At 37.1% G+C, this 22,848-nt stretch overlaps 1 protein-coding gene across 3 annotated transcripts in view; it reads right to left on the bottom strand.

The window, feature by feature from the left end:
* Positions 1-22,848, bottom strand: part of LOC114366356 (Chronologically inappropriate morphogenesis) — a 61,871-nt gene that overhangs the window by 5,130 nt on the left and 33,893 nt on the right. For 2 of the 3 annotated variants that reach the window (XM_028323218.1, XM_028323216.1), the window contains exons 3-6: positions 2,643-2,866; positions 1,368-1,690; positions 784-989; positions 11-205 (exon numbers count right to left, since the gene is read on the bottom strand). In XM_028323218.1, coding sequence (XP_028179019.1) covers positions 11-205; positions 784-989; positions 1,368-1,690; positions 2,643-2,866 — 948 coding nt within the window. The remainder of the gene's footprint in view (positions 1-10; positions 206-783; positions 990-1,367; positions 1,691-2,642; positions 2,867-22,848) is intronic. The other variant, XM_028323217.1, reaches the window with a different exon arrangement.

Genomic DNA, 22,848 nt, shown 5'->3' with positions numbered 1-22,848 from the left:
GTGTACATACCATCAGCAGTAGCGATGCCTCCAGATTTGCTCGTAATCATTTTCGCGGGCCAAAGGTCGGGGCCAGGCTTGGGTGGCACGGGTGATGTCGCGATCGGCTTATCGTGGTAGTTGGCGGGCGGCAGGGGGGTCGGCGGTGGCGGCGAGTTGTTGTATCCGGTTGGGTGATAGTCGTTCTCACTTTTCACCCGTAGATCTGGGGAAATCCATCGGGTGTTAAAAAAGAGAAAAATATGAAACTCGGTTCTAGCTACTTTTGTCCATTTCAACTACAATACGAGGGAGGCGATTCAGTATGTTGAACAATATCAAATACAAAAATATAACTAACGATCTGAGGTAGAATTGTGTAAAGCAATCGTAATCATTTGACAGTTCATAACGTACGATTATTCTGTCAAACGCTTTGTTTAACTGACTTTATCGTACGTTATGAACTGTCAAATGATTACGATTGCTTTACACAATTCCACCTCTGATCTTAATTGGACGATTCATTCGTACAAATCGCCGAGAACGGTATGCGAAATAAAAGATGAAAAAACTGTTTAAAAAAATAAATACTTATTATTATCTAATAATCCACTGCCATTAAGTCGTTTTGATAACAATCTCCAATTGAAATAATATTGGTCTCTGAATCGCCAGCCTGTAATCTACCAAACAACAAGGGCACGACATAAAATCTCTAACTACATCCCTCCTAAGAGAGCTACTACCGACCCAGTCTCATACTCTTTGACAAGAGAAGAAACATCTAAATCCACTACAAACCTTCTGCACCTTGGTCGTTGGAGAGGCGTTCTATCATTTCGTCGTTGACCGAAGCGCTGCGTTCGTAGCCGTTGTTCTTGATCGGGTTGCTGAGGGTCGAGGTACAGTCGGGCGGGTTGTCTTCGAAGCGTGTGCCGGCGCCGGGCGACGAGCGAGTGTCCGGTTCGTCGACTACGCTGCCGCAGTGCGATGATGATGAGCTTTGCCTGGAATTAACAGAGATTTTGTTAATACCAAAGCCTTAGTGCCTAAGTATGTATACTAAACTAGAGAACTAGATAAGCGCGGGTTACCTAAAACAACAATAACCTACCTCACGGTAGCTAAAATGCGCATGGAATTACGTATTATCGGCCTTGTGGCGTCACAACACATCTCTTCCTATCGGTCACTCATTTTCATTCTTAATGACTAACAAATTGTTTTCTGGATCTGTAATAACTATTCAGAATTAGTTGGTAAAAATCTAATTATTATTAAAAATCACTGGGAGATACTTGGAGAATTGGTAGGGCAAGAGCAAAGAGCTATATTGGGACGATGGACCATGTAAAGGGCCTACAAGAAAGAATTTGAATTCTTACCTATAATTCCTAGTGTGTGGGCTTGGCGAGGGTTTGGGCGGTGCCGGTCGTCGATGAGTCGTCGAGTGGATGGGTACATGATGAGCTGGCGGTGCATATCTGCCGATGTTGCCGCTACCACCATGTATGGGCATGCCGTACTGAGGCATGACCGGCGCGAAGGTGGCCGTGTGAGTCGGAGGAGCAGACTCCTGCACCTCGCAGTTGCCCGATCCTGACACCGGGCTGGTTTTGATGCGAGCCTGGTGACGATCCCCTCCCGATTGCTGGGTCTGCTGCTTCACCCAAGCATCTTGGGACATTTCCATTGACAAACCTTTCACCTGGAAAATGAAATGAAAATAATGGATTGGAATGGTGTATCCTCAGGTCACTTGGTTCCACTGCAGGAGCGTAATACACTCTCTAATACAGGTTGGAATTTTGTAATGCCACCTGGAGGGAAAGTACTCTTAATACTGTAAATAGAAAATTTTACTCAAAGGAAACATTCCTTTATTTTTGAAAAGAAATAGAACTGCATTCAAAGATTTTCAAAAATTTGCTTGCCATACCCAGGAATCGAACCAACTAAAATCTGTTTAAAAATTACACCCTGTATTTTTATTGCATCGATCGTTAGGGTGAGGTATAAGGATGAAATCTCTCTAACAAACTTGATTAATCAAGTGAAAGGAAAACCATGAAATCTTACATTATTTTAACTATTTACAGAAAATTGTATGGCATAGTAGAGAATTTTCGAAAAAATTTCTGAAATCTTTGAATGCAGTTTTATTTCTTTTCAAAAATAAAGGAATGTTTTCTTTGAGTAGAATTTTCTATCTACATTATTAAGAGTACTTTTCCTCCAGGTGGCATTACAAAATTCCACCCTGTATATTATCAGAAGCAAAATAGGCGATTTGGTTTACAATCCCTAGCCAAAGACAATGCTTGCATGCAAATTAGGAAGGTTTGTAAGATGTGTATGAAATTGGAAAGATAGACGCAACAGTAGATAATTCAAAATATTCGTAATGACGTCGGTAACTGCGCAAATGCAGTGATTAGCATAGAATCGCATGGACGTAATCTGATGTCATTATCATGAATCTTTGAAATCAATTTGGCTTTTAAACCTTTGACATTGAAAATGAATTCTTTGGAAACTACAGTTTGCTTCAAATGGCAGATCTGTACCTTCCTAGACTGCATTTCACTTAACATCAGGTGTGATTGCGGTCAAATACCTGCCTTGTTCTGCATGAAAAAATTATAAGCTCGTAAACGCACCTGCAAATTCTCCCCACTCTTCAGGAAACTCGATAGGGCGTCCTGGCTGACATGCACCTCCCCCTTATACATGAATTCGAGGAGGGCCTGCATGTTGTCCGCCGTGGTGGCCTCCAGGATGACGTAACAGGCGCCCGCATGGCTGGGGGGTGCCGTGTCGAACAACTCTTGAAAGTGCTTGCTGCAAGCTGCCAGGATCACCTTGTGTGCTTTGAACTGGCGACCTGGAAAGATGAAAACGGAATATTAATTCAAATTATTTATTGCTGTTCCACACGTTACATAGGCTGTTCAAAATAATATAATAATGACAGTATGGACCCTGTCGGCCACAGTAAAAATTTGAGGAGGTTTAGTTTTTACCAATAATTCTTTAAGTGCAACTCAGATTAAAAAGTTCATGAGTAGTTTTAGACTGGGGCTTATGGGGGGCTGTCTCGTAAACCCCAGGCTGTAATTATGATTTTTCTCTTATTATTACAGTAAAAAGCTTCCAAAAACAAATAGGTAATTAATCTTTAAAACAATAAAGAATAGGGATGTTTCCGGAACGCAGACCTCCAACAACAAATAACTTTGTAATAACTTGTTTCATTGACAAATAAAAATATACGTGTCCAATATTTTTTGATAATGTAGTTGACGGACTAAAAGTTTTTTTTAAGAAACTAGTTGCAAAACTAACCTACAAATTCACTTTGACACTGATATTAGTTTAAATGTTTAACCGTTATCAACAATTTGAATACGTGTTGCATGACAATACGTCCTGATTCGACCTTCCTCATTATACAATTAACATTGACCCAAATTATTGGCAAAAATTTTACAAACATTCATGCTACTTTGGAATTCCATACACTACGTCCTCGCTTCTCTTGCAAATCTATTATTCAGTAAGTTAGGTCATGAATTGTTTAGTTAGTATTTAAAATATTATCACTTTACATAACTCTCAGAAGAAGTACTCATAAAATATTGACTCAGGTTTTGACGTATAGGGACGTCATCGTACATAGCTAACGCCCGTATTTACAAACATTACTATGAGGTCTCACAATGCGCGTGGCACAGTGTTGACACAGGAACCAATCACAGAGCTCTATTCAACGCTGTGCATTCGATTTGGTGCTTCACTCAAGCAAGCATCGTTTGTGAATACGGGCTCAAGTCCTGAAAAAAGGTAGTAACTGAAAATATTACTGACTTATTCCTAAAATGAATTGATTTAGATTAATACGTTGGAATTATTATAAGCCTTAATAGAAAGACTACTTACACCTGGCTGTACTTACGAATAGATGCTTTTGCGATAATCTATTATTAGGTTTTCCTTATTTAACTTCCAAGGAAGTGTAACACGACTCCCCAGAAGCAGCCGCAGGCGCATCAACTCTATTTCACAATTTAATCATAGGTTCACGGCCTATCAAATATATTTCCACACAGTCCAGATTTGACCCCATCTATTTTAGATTCTGTTAAATTTAAAACCGCTTATACATTGCTTCCCACGCGGTGCGATAAACAAAAACCAAGGCGATGGGCCGGTCTCAAAGCAATTCTACGAATATATCGGCCATTTGTATCACTGACTCGAAGTTAAGGTATTAGAGTTTTGAGTTTTAGTACCAATTGCAAACTGTACTTAGTTATAATTCGGTGACAGATGCCTCAAAAGCGTCTTTACGCAGCTCTATATAGAGAAGAAATAGATCAAAAACATTATTATAAATGCATAGGTATTAGGTACTGACCTAATACTAATTAATGAAGCTATCTACAAAAGGAAGGAAAAGCCCGCAAAGATATGGACTCTTAGAATGTATTATTAATGCTTTCATTATTCATACTAACATACCTACCGTTTATATAAGAGATTGACTATAATAATACTCTAAAATTAAATTTTGCGGTTTACATGCATTATTAATTTTCATAGAACGAGGCATTCCTCATTGAAGGAAATACCCAAAATCAAATTCACCATTTCACTTTATTTTAATTGTCTACACTAATATTATAAAGAGGAAAACTTTGTTTGTTTGGTTGTAATGAATAGGCTCAAAAACTACTGGACCGTTTTCAAAAATTCTTTCACCATTCGAAAGCTACATTATCCACGAGTGATATAGGCTAAATTTTATAAAAAAATAGGGTTCCGTAAAATATTTGGGTTTTTCGGAGTCCACGCGGGCGAAGCCGCGGGTGGAAAGCTAGTTTTCCTATATTTTCCTGCTGTAGTCGCCAAATGTTACGAACTTTTAGTTCCAACAATCGCCGGTAGGCGTAGTTTGTGCAACAGCGCCATAGATGGCGCTAATAGAGCGACCTTTTGTGATACTCTGCTTATTAAAGAAATATTCTAAATATCCCAAGGTCAGTAACCACGAGCTACTTCCCATTACGATTGTTGCAAGTAGTCACGAATACTTCCCATAGTAGATTGATGATAAGAATGACTCATCGTGTACCTTTATAACTTAATTTTATAGAGGTATACACGTAAGTGGTTATATGTTAAATAGTGCTTAAAATTGTAGCGCCGCTTATGTTTTTCATACATTAATTATGTATTTCATTTCTTACTACCAAAATAAGATGCCCTAAATAACTTCATGAACTAGTCGTAGGTTATTGATTTAGTAATTGTCATTTTCCTTTTATTCTTTCTACGTAGGTACCAACTAATTTAAGTGTGCTTAATTAAGCAAGAATTAAAAATAAATCTAAAATCCTATATCGTCATACAAATGTCGTAATACTCAGCAAAGGGCTTTAAAATGTAAATTCAAATTAACCATATGGAATCCATAATTCTCACCTACATTGTTCGTTTGGTTAAAACACCAAAACAACACGACATGAGATACCTATGGCCAAATCACATTCGAATATAGATTTAATGTCGTTGCAATAGAGTCGAAAAGTGAATAAAGGTGTAATTGCAGATAGAGCCACGATACATGCGTACGCGCATTACGTCAGAGCGAATCGCGCGGAACCAAATAAGCTTAGCCTTGGAATGCGCGCGGCCGGTCACACGCACGCGATTCGCTTGCGATTAGTCGCGCTTGTTCAGCAGATAGAGTTATTACTATCTTACGCACATGTTTGTATGACTCATAATCATTACTACTACGAGTATGTAGTACGCCACTGTTGCTGTGGCAACCTGTGAAATTGATTAGGATTTTGTTATGTGAATTGAACTTTGGTGTTCTATTGATAAAAGCGAGTTGGTTTATCTTTTAAACCACAAATGACGACTCGCGATCTACATCAATGGCATCTCACCTCTTATCATACAGAATAAAAAAGGAGTTGAATTTGGGAGTCACAAAACTTGGTAGCTGTAGGAAGACAAAGGTACTATAATTTTTAAGTCCTTTTCTGTAATTCAGTCCTGTGTTTATTTTGATACAGAAAACTACATCGAAAGTATCCTCCAGACAAATCGCGGCACTGTCACCGGCCTAACCTAGGCCTCTACATGCACGGCCGTTCCGCTCCCGCTGCCGCCTACGAATTTGTTCGAACACTTCCTTGTTCTATCATTTCGCTGACTTCGACAATTCAAGTACACGGTACAAAAAGCAGGGAAATAACGATACTGCGAAAAATTGTGCACAAAGTTTTGTAGCTGTTTTTGTAGCTATAATATCATGAAAATGATACTTTAAAGTTATAAGTCTGAATACCGAACATAATAATGTCGTCGAGGTAGATTGCAAGTCATGAATGGATAAAAATATCATGCATTAAAAATTCAAAGTTAAAAAAGTTGTTGAGTTCTGTAATTTTTTTGGAACTTAGAGAAAAACATAGATCTGCAAGTTACAGGCGTTTCCTGCATCTCCTTTTATCGTTGATTACAATTATTCTTTCTTAACTTTACTGTAACTAATAGCTCTATTTCAGATGTCAAATTAACCCTGCCACTGCTGCAATTGGACCTTAATAATCGAATAACCCTTTCGATCCCGTTCATGCGGGTATATTCCTTCGCCCATTTCAATCAACAAAAAACTACTGTGCGCTGGAGCGTTCCCAAACTGTGATAAGCGTTTGTAGGTCTGTAAAGTGGGCCAATGTCGCGTGTTGCAAGCTGCGCAGGCGACCAATGATGTCGGGCGCTTCCTCGAGGCGCGGGGAGGGGAGTTGCAGCAATTGACGCTATCTATAGACGTCGCGGTATCTATAGTTTAGGTTCGTTCAGTTTTCGTTAGAAATTTTTCACTATCTCTAAAATTCAGTGGCACTTTTTTCGTTGAAGACTTCGGATATGTTATTTGGGAACTTTAGAAATATTTCTTACCTTGTAACATGATTTTAGAATCAGAATCGAAGAACACTTGTTACTGAAACATCTTTATAAGAATATTCTTGGAAGAGTAACGACTGAATAATGTTTTTTTTATGAAAGTACTTTAATACTAACATTGCATAATATGTATTAACGACAAAAGTGAGCTACATTTTGACGTAGAAATTGATTTCTATTTTACGCTATCGATTCATTTTCGCAAAGATGAGTATACATCTACTATAGTTACTCAATACTTATGTTGTACAAGATAATTGTGACAGCAAAGCCTTACAGTAATGTATTATTTAATATTCCATGAATTTAATTGTAAGTTGGGAGTTACTTGTTTTGATTAAGCTGGAACAGTAAATCTGTACAGAGTAGATTCAACCTTTGGCATGTGGTTTTAAAGTATGTTATATTATAATTTCTTTAATTTTACATGAATGATAGGAAGCCACGTCGAAGATGTGTGAAGTAATTGTTAAAACAATGAAACCCTGAGTCCTTCACGCACTGGTATTATTATACAGAGCGCTATTGTTATGTAAAACGAACACACATGTCTGTATTATGACAAGAATTTGTTCTTTTGTGCACAAACACGAAAATTGTATGACAATTCCCAATTTAGGCCTGTCAAAACTATGTTCAGCAAAGCAAATCTATGTTTAGCGACTCTATATTGCCCACGCAAAGCCTGTCCCAGTCATACGTTGTCAAAACAGGAAAATGTCCTCGCCATCTGACCTTATCAGTAAAACAGATGCACAGAAACGACAATATAAGCCTATCAAACGGCAAAACGCGGCCATGCGAGCGCTCAATCGGTGCGAGAATTCCAAGCGAATCCGAAACCAAATTGAAAATGGTTCTATAGGAAGATGTAGGTACGCGATACGCTCCCGGATGCAAGCGAGAGCGACACCATTGGGGGGAACCGACTAACCCCATTTTACCCACCCCACAAGCGAGAGCGTGGGATGACAACGCATCCTGCTAGACTGTGTGCGGGCGCCCTTTCAAGGTCGACCCGGGTGGCCGTCAGAGAGGGAAAGATACACACCCCTGGGGAAAGTGCAAGTGAAATGCGCGAGAAAATCAATCTTGCACGGAGTGGGGAGGCTGAAAAACTAGGTGAACCGTTTTCGGACTTTCGGCGTCGGTACGTGCTTCGGCTGTAGATGCGAGCGTTTTAATATTGCAGCCGATAGGAATGGATGCTTCGTTGTGCGATCGGCATTCGGAAATCGACTGCAAAAGAATTGCGTTTTTGCGCGTATTTTTTTGATCGTACAACACATTTCTCGGTGTTATTAAGTGTAGGATCGTTTTGAGTAATTATCGCTTGATCTTTAGAAACATTCGTCTTTAGCTTAGTAAGCATGACTACATTTCTTCACGAAGCTGTCTATAGCTAGACTCACTTTGTATCTGACCAGAAAACAATTGAAACGAATGATGTTTCGATACTTTATGCCCGAAATAATAGTCATAAAGGTCATGTTGAATAGAAATCATCTCATCAAAGCATCTAAGCTTTAGTGTGTGTTCGTTAAGCATGAGTAATATTCCAAACTTCACATACAACACTCTCAGGCGTATATTATCAAATATTTCAAATACCGGTCTCACCCCGTTCGCGCCCTGATCAATAGTATTGTGTGCTACGCAAGCATACGTCGTAATGGATATGCCATTTCTATGCTAGCTAATATGAATATTTAGTTTAGGTTTAGTGCTAAAAGAAAAGCTCTAGTGCTAACAAAATGTTATTCTGGTGTAAATAATTTTGGCTTCATTTATGTCAAATCAAAAAAAATCGCTTTCTTACGAAGAGCATGAAAATAATAATTGAATTTTTTTATGCGTTACGCAAAATTATCTAAATGTACAAATAAAAATAATCATTAACATGTTAAAACGACGTAAAACATTTTTTTTTCAACTAAACTCAAGCTGAAATCACAATGTAAGTCTGTGTGAGTGACCTAGTGCCTCCACACTAATGAGTAACGACTCTATACTAACGACCGCGAAGGCACATCATAACAAATGCCAAAACGAGCGCCAGTATCATAACAAACGAAAATACCTCATCCACTCAAATTGAATCCGAAACGGCTCAATCATCACGACTAACGAAGTAACGGCATGAAGGTAAATTTAACCCTTCCGCACTCCCTGCCCAATCGATAGATACACGTCCCTGCACATCCCCCTGTAGGGGTACAAATTAAACCGCGGGCATGCAACTAGAGAGTGAAAATTTGGAAGGGCTGTTTCACGTATAATGCACTCGATTATAGCAGGGAGGGGTGTTGCCGCCCGAGCGAAAGAACCCCCACCCCCCATGGCAGGGTTACTATGGCTTTGTTTTCCATGGGATTGGAAGTGTTTGTGCTAAAATCACGGGAGTAACCGTAACTGACAGGTAAATATGGAAATGTGACTATTGGCGTTTATCTGCTTGTTAAATATAGGCACTAGCTTATGAAGTAGGTAAGTTTAGACTTAAAGCCTCACGGAAAATAGACGCAATTAAAATTTGCGTTAGCTTTTAGCGAATAACTAAAATAGTTATTTTACGTAATAAGCCTCAAACAGATTAAGTATTCCCCAACAGCGAAAACAAAAACAACAATAATACAATCGGCTAGACAGATAGACGGATCACCTGTTGCCAATATTTTTTATTCCCGCCCTTCAAAGGATGACTTAGCATTAATGTGTCATTAGGATGCTACATTACGTGTTCCAAAAATACTTTCGTTTCGATTTTCATCATAATAGCTGCAGCATTTTAGTGTTGAATTTTTCTAGGCAACCCTGGCCCACCCCAAACCCTACCTTGATTCTGACGTTAACTAAAACGCCGTGATAAATTTAGGTTTAACGTTTATCGAACAAAGCGTGCAGAGATTAAAAAATCATATCCATAAAAACCGGCAGCCGAAATTGAAAGCGAAAGCCATTTTGACCTTTATTACGAGAGGTAGAAGAAAATTTTACAAACTTTTTCCGTTCACTCACGACGTGTAATTTGATAAACAGCTGTTTTGATCTTTTCGCAAGTTTGTTACGTTAATGTAGATACAAGTACATAAGTGGGCTGTTATAATACTCATTTATTTTTTCAGTTCGACAGACATTTAGTAAGGTTTATTTTTAGACGTTTCATGTTACTATGCGTCAAGTTTCGGCATTTAAATTAGGCATCTTTCTATGTTCTATAATTAATGTATGACTACGGATATACTCGTAAGTGCTCGTGTAGTTTACCCGCACAGGAAATTAATTTAGTATCTTCTTTTCTTTCTTCTTTACATTCTATCGTATTTTCAAAGCATTAGTTACTAAAGATTAGTATAATAAATTAAGTTATTTATGTTTATAGGGTTAAAAATATGCCTTTATTGAACCATTAGTACTCGTAGTAATGTGGTAAAAGATTATAGTACCTAACTACCGCTTATAGAATCTGCTACATGAAAATGTAATTTATTCATATTATGGTAGCTTTTACATGTCCCAGCATTTAATGAGTTAGCAAAAACTTAACATTTTTAATATTAACCTCACCACCTCAAGTAGCGTAAACAAATTCATTGTAATGAAGCCGTCTATACCTACTTTTACAACTAATCATAAAATACTGATACAGTATCTGCATAATTCACAAATCTACCAAAGTCGAACATACTAATAATCGATACCAATACATAATTATATCGATTGAGATTGAAATAGAGCAGTAAATGCGGCATAAAAGCCTTTATTGGACATCAAATCGAACGATTGACGTTCCTTATCAACTATTGAAATAGCCTCGACTGTCAAGAGTATAACTATAGTAATGTTAAAGGGTTAAATGTAATATTTGACAGAGCGAGGGCGACTAACTGAAACGTGCTGAAACTGAATATCACTGAAAACTTTTTGGATCTTAAAACAATGGATTTTCAAGGCGAGAGTGAATAGGCACTTATAGGGCAGAAATGTACCATCCTAGACTGTATCTCACATAATACCAGAGGTAGGATTGCGGTCAAGTACCTACCTTGTCATGCATAAAAAAAACAATAAAACTCTGTAATTCACTATATTGATTAAGAAATATTTTTAGATGTCATCTTTGGCCTGCTCATGTAAACTTTTCACTTTTCATTTTGGCCAACACATGTTGTAATTTACCTAAAATTTTCTTAATTTTATTTTAACTTACTAAGATAGAATATTGACGAGTATTTTTTGTTTGAAATGTTGAAACGACCGGTTCTATTTTTTATTCTATTTTATAATAGTTTTGGCTTACTTAATCAAGTCTTATGACTATGATAAATGATTTCAAACACGTTGCTATCTAAATTCAAATTCTGTTAACAATGTAATAGGTCCCCAGCATCTCTGGTTGCTAAGGCCCTTTGCATGCGTGGTGAACAATTATTGTGTCAAATTCTGCGGGGATAGGGGTTGGATGCATACGGGTTACCTTTACAGGCGGATAGTTTTACTAATTACAATGAGCATTGGTAAGATCCCAGTTTGAAGGGAAAACACATGATAATTTTATGTTTGTGTGTTTTTTGAACTCTTATATTCTTCTGATTAAATTCTTTGCGGGTTACAAGCCAGTTACTATCCCCCGGGACTACTCAAGCTTGATTGGTTGGGTTTCATTAAATGCCAAGCTCTAAATCCTGTACAGGAGTTGCAGTAGTTGGAAAGTGTGATGGGATAAATCACATAAGGAAATTTTGTCATCTTTACGGACGTAAGTAAGTAACTTGAACTTGTGTAGTCCATGGACTAGTAAGTAGTTGGACTTGTTAGAGCTGGGAGTTTTACAGAAGGAGTCATGTTGGAAAATCACTTAGTATAATTTGACCTAGTTTTGGACATAACAAGCTTCAAAGGGCACATTATGCCGTGACTATGATTAAGATAAGTCAGACACGACAGCTCATAGACTGACTCTACGTTCAAACGGAGAGATGTAACTCCTACTCAACATGTCAGAATAAGTCTAAAATCTTGGAAGTCTATGATGGTTAAATAAAATATTATACAATTTTTAAGAGCGAAGAGAAAGGTGAAATGTTAAGTAAGTACTTAATCGTATTTGCCTTTGTAATATTAGCACAGATTAAACAACCCAACAGCGTAAAAGTAAACCTACTTACACCTACTTCGCTAAAACCTACACGAATTCGCGAATTAGAGAATAGAGAAAAAATATATTATTCTCAAAGAACTCGATTAACTGGAACCTGTTTCTTTTTACGTCGCTTCGGTTGCACAAAGGTTCCGAGTTTTCCTCTAGAAGCCAAAGTATGCCTTTTGTATCCCCAAGGAGAGGAGGCGTTGGAAGTTTATACCTTGGAGGAGCTTTATTTTGAGAGTTTTTCTTTTACGAACTGTACTTGAAAAGAACAAATGGGGACCTAGGAACGATGTAGACAGCGTAGAATGCTTTTAGCGCTGCATCATTTTTAAAAGTTTTGTCTTTATAATGCGGACAATGGCACAGTGAGGTAAATTTTGTGAGGTCTTGTACAACTTTAAGGTTGAGTTGCACCACCTAACTTGGCCGTAACTTTAACGATAACCCGTGTTTTTTGTATGGAGTTTGATGGATTTTTGACGTTTTTCAAAGTTATAGTAAGATGGTGCAACCCAGCCAGCAAGGTAGCTTACAGTAACTGTAGGCAGGGGTAAGTTTGCCGCACAAATATAAATATNTGTATATAAATTTCAGATGGACATATTGTGTAAATTCAGATAAGAAACCATAGACAGAAGCTGCAAATGTGAATGTAAAGCCTTTTTCGCATTATTTAGGTTTTATGATCTATAATTCTGTAATTCGGAATGTGTGCCAAATAAATGGATTTTCTTTCTTTTTGTAATTTTGTTGTAAAATTGTGTAATTTTTACTGCATATTCAAACCCAATCGATATTCGGTGTATTTTCCAAGTACTATGCACTATCAACGTTTATCATAGTATATGCGTAGGCTTATCGTGTCTATGATAAGGGCTAGGCCCAAATATCACTGATAAAGACATAGTTTTTTGGATTACATAAGCACAAATGCTACGGATTTAATTTTTTATGCATTATCGATTATTTCTGATATAGGTATTAGTTCGATCAGGAAATGAGTCAAAGATATAAAATATAAGTAACGCTACCGCCCCCCGGCGGTAGGTAGGTATGGACTTGGACAGGTCATTTTTCTGGGGCAAAAAGTCACTTGATACGTTCTTCATTAACAAGCTAAATTTAGATAATATTATTTAAAACTAAATTGTACTCTGATACTAATCACGTAACCCAAAAAAACGAAGACGTCTAAACAACCATAAAAATGTCTATAATGCCCGTTTTCACCTACAATCCCTATTTTTTAAGTGACCCCTACACATAACAGGATTGTTTTCATAGGGGTCACTTAAAATTAGGGATTGTAGGTGAAAACGGACATGTGCTTAATACACTAAAACTACCCCTACCTGGGCTCAAATCCACAACTGTACCGGGCGTCGTAGTTCCCTTACGTCGTAGTTCCCTTACGTCGTAGTTCTCTTACGTCGTAGTAGGCCGTCTACCTGACTCAAAATTCATATTTCCAAGATTAATTTTCCTCAAACAATATCTCCCTATCTGGGTGCAAGCGGAAAATGTACCACATAGAAGCCATAAACCGATGCAAACGAATCTCAGCGCACCCCTCCAAAGACGGTTTTCATACATCAGCACAAAATACTATACATTTCTGTTGCAAAATCACCTCTATTACCACTACGTAAAATGCCCCACTTTTAAGCTTGACGTGACGCTCTCTGTAGCATTATTAAATATTGCCGCGATATCTGACAAGTCGGTATAGTCTTACTGCGGCAATTTTCAATTGGCAAATTTTGGAACTCATTTTGATAAATGAAAAGTTTTAGAAATTAAAATGATGATTATAAATTCTGCTTATTTAATTTGAAGCCCTGTGTTTTTGTGAATTGATATACATATTTTTATTTCCTGAAAATAGGAGTGTAAAAAAAACAAAGATATTAAAACGTTACCATAAGTAAACTTAACTATGTACGATAACAATTACGTTTTATTTTCTTTTTAAAGTTGTGTAAGAATAACAACATTGTATTGTTAAATATACGAGTAGATATAGTTATAGATAGTTGTATAGAACCAAAGAACGGAATTTATTAAAACAACTCAACCTTATCAATCGATATTACACGGTGCGTATAATTATGGCCCACATACTCACCAATCAAAAGAAGACACGTTTACAACGCATATTACGTATTCAAATTACCCGTTTCAACTACTACAGAATAGAACGAATGTGTTTCGTAATAATATGTCTACCGTGGATAAATACTTAATTGTGTTATTTCACCTTTCGTATACCCAAAAATGCAAATAGCAGGCATAAACTCCAACACTGGACATACAATATTGAAAAAGGAAAACTTTTATTAAGAAAAACAATTTTTATTTTAACTGATTTACTTTTCCACGGCTGTCACAAGCAAAAAAATCCCTTTCAAACGCTAGGATCCTGTCAGGGCTGTCTGTTTATCGTCTGTCCTATTAGGTCGTTTGTTATAAATAAAAATGTGCGACACAACACTGTGTCAGCTGGTGTAAAACGCCCTTGGGGTGGCGGGCGGGGCCGCCCACGCACCGGTCGATAAGGAGACCGGCTCGATGCGTTCCGAAACGCACCGAATGCGGCTGTGCTAACAGGGACTATACCGGATCGGATAGTTATGTAGGTACCTATTGCCGATGGGTGCGGGAAGAGGATCGCGCCGCGTCGTTCCGTTCTATACATGGCCAGAACGAAGCCATTGGAAACTGCTCGTGTATATTTTGTAAATGCTCTTTGTAAATCTGTGACTACAAAGTATACACGATTACCATGTCTTTAAGTCAAAATGTCGAGCATACAACTACTCGCTTATAAATTGTAATCGCGTAAGTACTTATATCCAATACTGTCTACTCACGGACATTGCCCGCGGGCGGCGTGACCGGAGGGAGCGGCGAGCGTTCGGCGAACGAACGAGCAATGTTCGGTTCGCGAGCGAACATCGAAGAAGACGATCCTGACGCACTCTCTTCAACGACTTTGCACTAAACGGTCTCAATATCATTGTTAATTTATACCGAATAGACAATTAATTGTATACAGTCCACTCTTTCATTTAATTAACTTCCACTACACTCACTATCGAAGTAACAAATACATACATGATTAGTCCAATCACTGGCGATGTACATTATGGAACAAGATGTTTTTCGTAAATCACTACAAAGTAAGAAGAGAAGAGCTTAGTAAAAAAGCCATTTCTAAACTATACTCGATTAAGTTACACACCCTACGTTCTGGCTATGTACCTATATGTAGAATGGAAAGACGCGATCGCGCTGTAGATTGTAGATCAAGTGTCGTAGCTACCAGATACAGGTAGGTACGCTTCGCTCGTACTTTGCAGTCGATTTACCTGATAAAACGAATCTGTATTTACATCAATGCAAATTAGGTAACGTTAGTGTGTCAATATCTCGAAGGTTTTTGTTTTCATTTCTGAGAGGTTAAGGTAGTATAGTTAATATGAAATTAAAATATTTCTTTGTGTCATAAATTCTAGGTAACTAATAAATTTCAAAAATCTGTTTGCAAACAAACTTAAATCTTTAAACAAACGCAATGACCTATAAGCTTGTTTAAAATGCAGCTGATTAAATAAAAAAGCATTTTACCTTAGCTAACTAAAACATTTGCATGTTTATTTCCGAAAATGTGTTCATCTACTCTACAGAATTTTAAGCAACGCAGTTGTTTAATGCTCGCTCAGTTTTTGCTGCGCAAAAGGTGAGGGGGCGATTCTAGTGAAATAAGGATAATCTCGACACAGAGAAAAATATGGAATCATTCTTTTTTATTCGCTCTACCTCGAGCGAATTTCAAACGAACGTATGGATTTGCTGATTTCTGAATTGGTTTGTATAGCCAGTAGCATTTAAGATTAGTAACTTAGTTTTTATTCCAAAATATAGGTCAAACTGTTCTACTGAATAGGTTTTCTTTGTTTCGAGATTTACTGAAATAAAATAAAATGCCTTTTATTCACGCTCGACCAAGATTTGGCACAATGCATCAACTGATACTGCATGACATTTAAGCTGTCCCTTCAACCCTTGATATCGCCTAATGTAGCTAATGTCAGATCAGCAAGACCAAATGAGGCAAAATGAGCTTATTAGGAAGAACAAAAGATGTCACTTGCCCTTGACCCACGGGAAGGTCACATGTTTATTTCATTATCATTTTTGGCAGTTCAAGTTTGCGTAGCGGCCGAGAAAGGTTGACATTTTGAATTAAGATACATTTTTGAAACATAATTCTTTAATAGAGTAATCACCTACAATTCATTGGCATAGAACTTTGAGCTCTCAAAACATCAGATTCACGCAAAAGATTCTTAAGAATCTTTAACTTTCTTTGTTCGACAACTTAATTTATATTTATTGAATTCAAGGCAAAAAGAATTTAATTTACATTTATTGAAAAATGGGGTTTTCAGTTCGAGCGATTAAGGTAGCCTTAGAACTGTGTCAACTACCAAATTAAAAAGCTTCCTTATTTTAACTGTAACAAAGAAAAAGGCAGAGCTTTTTTAATCCCACTAATATTATATCAAGACAGAATCAAATTGTGTATGCCATAATGCTTCTTCTTTTGCCTCACCTTATCCCGTTACGCGGGGTCGGCTTTCCCAATCATGCGCCGCCATTTGATTCTATCTTGAACGTCTTGTTCATGTCCCAATACTTCCATGTCCTTTTATTTATTTATTTATTTATTATTGAGCAATTACATATTTGATCCAAATAGCGTCCTAAATCCTCTTTAGGTTTGTCTAGACACTATTGTTCTCTATACAAATAAAAACAAACTTTTGGACTGTTTGTATATGCCTTAATGCAAGTAGAGTAATTTTTAGGGTATTCGGGTGTTTAAGAAAGCTTCATTCTGGGCTTCCACACAAACATTAGTTTTTAATTCTGCTTAGTTTTAATAAGTTATTATTGTTATTTTGAGTTGTTTCAAATTCTTTTTGTGATCACCGTCCATAACGCCCCCTGTTGCGTGCCTTCTTGGCTGGTAGCCTCAATTTGGTCTCGGTCAAGAGAGCGCGCAATCCGCAATCCTCATCGTATAATGGTTCCCGCTGAAAACCAGCTTCTCGACATGGCGCTTGCTATGTCGCAAATATAGCTGAGCGGACGCCACTTCAGCATAGTTTATAGTTTAATGTTATGTAGGTACTGCATTTTTCTTTCTATGGTGAATAAAATGTTCTTATGCTTATTCTTAAACACGTGTCAGGTAATAATTTAAGATTCTCTACGCATCCGGTCATACAAATCATGCAACGGTAAACATAATTTCCATAATACCAGAGCCAGTGACACGCGAGAGAGCTTTAACTTGGAATGTTAATATACAAAGGACAGTTATTATACTGGATCTAAGGGGAAGTATTGTTTGGCCTTGAACTCCTGGAAGTAATCCTCATAGTACAGGGCGTAGGAAAACAGGGCAGCCCTTGTTACTGTGCAACAAGAAGCATGTACAGAAACCTAGAGATTGAGCAAAATTGGCATACATCGTGAAAAACGCGGCGTACAATCACCATTTGAATTTCAGTGTAGCTTTGAACAGTAAAAAAATCTTAAATTATTTTTTGCATTTTTTCAAAAGTTTTTTTAATGGGCCAGGAGGAAAACGAGCATATGGATCACCTGATGGTAAATTGACTATTGTCGCCCATAGTACCTGAATTTACAGAAATCTTAAGTTCAGGGTCACTTTGGAATAGTGCATACTTTTCAAATGTTCAATTTTTATTTCATTTTTAATATGTAAAAAAAAATGCAGACTCATCACGTGACTAATAAAAAAGGCCATTATGTAAATAAATAAGTCTAAGTATTAATTTTAATATGCGTTTTCAAAGATTGCCCATTTTTCTCGTCACCCTGTAGATGCCTTATTATATTAGCACCACGAAACAATTAATATTTACTCAATTCTAAATTTTCAGGAGCATTCGGGCGAAACAAGAGTTCATTATGTAACAGAAAATAGAAGATTGTTTCAACAATTAAGTGAAATTACCATTATTATTTCAGAAGATGTTTTCGTTTATTACAATATTGTATGGCGGTACAATAGCGTGTTCTATTACTTTCAAATTGTGCACAAAAGGTATTGATAGTTAGAATGTTGCAAGACTATAAATTAAGCGATAACACAAAAATAAAACGATTTGTGATCTCTTCCAGAAAATCTAGGAAGAAGACTCTTTTTTGAAAGAAAAGTGGTAAAAACGATAGAGTTATAAACCTAGTAGACTACAAGGGTATCTATATTTATTATGTAGTCATCCGTGATCTCGAAATTCAATTTAATAGAGAGCATTTAGGTGAGACAGAATTTCTTGGCAAAAAACCGGAAAACCTGAGCTTTCTATGGCTAAATAAAACCTATTATAAATTTCATTGATGGGAAAGAGAGGTAGGATTAACATTTCCATAGATTACCCCTACAAACACACTGACAACATCTTTATGGTGTACATTAATTTCCTCAATAGTCCGTTCGCTACAATGCCAGGGGGAACGCGGCAGAAAAACAAACGTATCCATTGAAGGGTCTTGCGCAGAGTCAGTGATGTTTCACTATAAATAGTCGTCGATGGATCGCGACATATGCATTTACGAAGGTCGACCTTTATTGTTACTCGTTTGATTTGTCACTTTTGCGCATCATTCACAAATTGGTTATTTTTTGTGTTGTTAGTTTGTTTTTATTACAACTAATAGTGTAGTAAATAAAATTATTATTAGCTTTCCAAATTCCGAGTTATCATTTAACATAACAGGTAAATAGCCGTATTTTTTTATTTATTTAAGTTATTTTAATTAAATACGTTCATTTTATTTGTAAACAAGCTTATCTATACGAAAACTAACCGCAAATATCATTCATTCTATGTGATGACAATATTAGTCACATCAAAAATAATTATAATGCATAATAACAACGTTAAATACACTTTATTTACAGATAGAGATGTACGAGTAATAGAACATCACAGTGGATTACAAAACAAACGAGCAAAGAAACGCGAAGTGAAATAATGAGGAAGCGTCATACGACATTGACCCACAGCCGTGACATTGTAGCTTAAATTCTTATTGTATTGGCAACACCACGGAACAAATGACTAACAGTGACACTGTTCGGTTGGCTAGATATTTACGGGGTAAGTAAATTATTAGTATGAATTTAACATGTTCAGTGAGTATTTAGCAATTTCGAACGACTTGGTTTATGTTAGAATAAAAAAAAAGTGTAAAAAACACAACTTTACATAAATTTGTGGTTTTAGCATTGTTGCTATTTATATCTTATTATTATACTGCAGATAATTGTATATCTCGTAATAATTTTCGAAACCAAACATTCTTCTTCATACATACTGATTGCAACGAAAACAAAAAAATAAATAAACAAAATTTTGCATTTTTCTCCCTACAACATCCGAAGTCAAGAACAAGGAAAAAAGTCCAAGACGCGTTGTTTTAGTTTTGTATTGAATTATTCATTGTACGATACCCAAAAATGTTACTGTTATAGTTATCCATGATTATAACAATATATCACCGACCGCCCACGTCGTTTGTGCTTGTTTCGATTGGAATACGAGTGATACCATGATACCATGGAATACAATGTTTTTTACAAAGAAATATTAATAGATTAAGTTTACTCTTTTATATTTGGCTTACTTGATAGAGAGTCTAGCAAGAGCCCTCCATGTTATGGGAACAGCGCATCAACATTAGTTTAAAATAATAAGGATTCTAAATAATTAAGTAACTACCTTTCTTATTATTATGCAACTAGCTGTGCCCGCGACTTCGTACGCGCGAAAACCCATTTTCACAGGATTTTTCATTGTTTCTCTGCTCCTATTACTCGTAGCGTGATGGCCTAAAGCCTTCCTTAATAAATGGGCTATCTAACACTGAAATAATTTTTCGAATCGAAATAAATAAACAAACAAACAAGAGTTTGTTTATAATATTAGTATAGATTCGTTTCAGAAACAAAAAAGGTGCATTACCAAGAATTTCACGTCTACATTGCAGACCTTTGTTAGGACGAGTTAAGAATGATACGAGTCTAACGCCCGTATTGACAAACATTACTATGAGATCTCACAGTGTTTGTGGACGCACAGGGTGACACACGAACCAACCATAGAGCTCTATTCAACGCTGTGCGTTCGATTTGCTACTTCACTTAAGAAAGCATTGTTTGTAAATACAGGCGTTATACTTTACCATTCGAAACGATGTTATACTCGCAATTACTTATTTACTCTTCTGATTAAATAGGTTGGGGCTCCTAAGATAAGTAGTTACCCCAACTCAACCTTCACTGTTGGGATTCATTGGCGACAAAGCTGTAGATCCTGACTTTACTACACTGGCCTTGCTTGCGTAGGGGATTAGCCCGGTGAAGCCCGTTTTACGTCCAACATAAGATCAGATCAGTCCTTTACGCTAGAATTAGTTAAATTACAAATGTTATTTTGATGTAGTTGCGGCGGTAAAAAAGGGGTTCGATTCCCAGTGGGGACAAGATTTTCTGCTCAGTTTGGTTGGTATTCTAATGCCTGTTTTCACCATCAATCCCTATTTTTTAAGTGAGTCCTATGAAAACAAAATGCCTGTTCTGTTACCAAAGGGGTCACTTAAAAGACTTAGGGATTGATGGTGAAAACTGGAATAAGTCCGCCTGGCCATCTACGTCTACCACCTTACATAAATAAGTTTGTCGCCATAACAAAAAATGTTAACAGCATTGTTGTATTGACGCAGTTCGAGGTAAGATAACTAGTTCCTCTGTAGTTGAGTATGGAAAGCTCTTTTCCACCATTGGCCTGTTAATCATTTTCCATCAGGTGAGATGCAGGTCAAGAGTCCTCGTTGACAATGAAAATAAACTTTATGCTAGAATCAGTAACATTTTAAACTTGCTGCAGCAGTCACAAAATTCTGCTTTATCGTTCAAAGGACAACTGGAGCTTACTGACAGTTGCTGACGATGCCTCTAGCGTGAACGCGGCCTAAGCCACGCTTCACAAATGCGCCTAACGAGAACTCCGTCTGCTGACCCGTAAAATGAGATTCACCCTCAAAAGCACCAGGTTCATGAGATGGCAGGAGAGACGTACTGACTCTTGGAAAATAATGGCCTGATCGTCAAGATTGGAATGACCTTTAAAATAGAGAAGCACGGGTCTTTAAAGCAACATTTGCTATGTAGCACATGCCTATAAAGTTCCACGTTTCGGCTGTGTTACTACAGCCCTGGTCACAAGCAGTACCTTCGTGTGTAGAATGCAATTTGTAAAGTTCTTAATTCACCTTTTTATTTATTTATTTATTTAATGAAAGAAACATACAGCTTTTATATTACATATAGTTACAGGAAAAAGTTTAGTTTATTCATAAGCCAAAAAAGTTTCCAATGTTAATTTGTCAATAGCGAAGACATATTATAAAAAGTTTCGTAGTATTTTTTTCTTTAAAACTGTCATTTCAGAACGCGACAATTAATAATGCACCCTTAATCAGGAGATTAACGAAATCTAATCTAATTTGTTTATCACAAAGGATGCCTTTGCCTTAGAACACAAAGGCTACTAAGAATATACATCGCTATTGGTAACGAATCTGTTTTTAATTGAGATCGCATTTTCACGGATTAATAAGCTCGTTAGCATCGTTAGCGCAGTTCGAGTGCCTCATCGAAATTTATCGAACTACTTTATTTAGATAAGCCTCTTCCGGCTCAAGAACAAATATCGACATCCTTATAAACAATTTACAAAATTTTCACGGGGCTGGTATTATTGACTTTTAATTTTATCTACAATGTTTTATTTGTCACAATGCCATAAAGATAACGCACGGAGAAAATTAGACCGCATATGCGTTTAAAAATCTAATAATCTCTCGCTACGGTATTATTTACCAGTATACGTAATCATTTATGGAAGTTATTTCAAGAAATCCGATAAAATTTTACACTAAAATACATTTCAAAGTTTCCGACACGAACCTACGACTCCGGCGAGCAACTTTGACGGTAAAAGATAATGCATTGTAAAACTACAGCGCTCCCGAAAACAGCCTTCGCTGCAAACTTCCTACGCATTTTCAGTTACCCGCGCCGCACTTCACCCTGTTTCCCCACTACCCCATTTCTCCACCTCCCCACCCAATTCTCCCACCCTCCGCCCGGTGCGTCTAGCGCACTTGCTCGATAAGGCCTCGAAAGGCACATGAAGCCTTAGAAATCTTGACGAAAAAGCGTAAAATATGACCTGAGCTTGCGTAACGATCTAGGTCACGTGTTTTAGGTTATGTGCTCAATGACTTTCAGTACACGGTTTAAGAAATGTTCAAGTATGATAAAGTATTGTGCATGATGTGAAAAATGTTTTCGACGTGAAGATATTTCGGAGATTTTTGCGACGCTTCTACCAATGGTGCGTGTTACATGACTTGTACAAATATTCAGATTTCGATCAAATGAGAAAGAAACCTCGCCCGTGGATTCTGTAAGGCCTCACATTGAAAATCAGCGTTAGTCTGTGAGCTATTAAATAAGGCTAAATTTGAGAAAAGTTTTAACACAAAAGTTACCCATAAAACACCTAAGCATTGTGTGTGTGCCTATTAGTTACACAAAATAATAAAAACCTTGAAATATAAAACGTATC

The sequence above is a fragment of the Ostrinia furnacalis genome, unplaced genomic scaffold (assembly GCF_004193835.3).
Source record: "Ostrinia furnacalis isolate ACB-3 unplaced genomic scaffold, ASM419383v2 OfSCF0629, whole genome shotgun sequence".
Taxonomy (NCBI): Eukaryota; Metazoa; Arthropoda; class Insecta; order Lepidoptera; family Crambidae; genus Ostrinia; species Ostrinia furnacalis.
The sequence above is the reverse complement of the archived record's forward strand: the minus strand, read 5'-3'. Positions and strand labels throughout refer to the sequence as shown.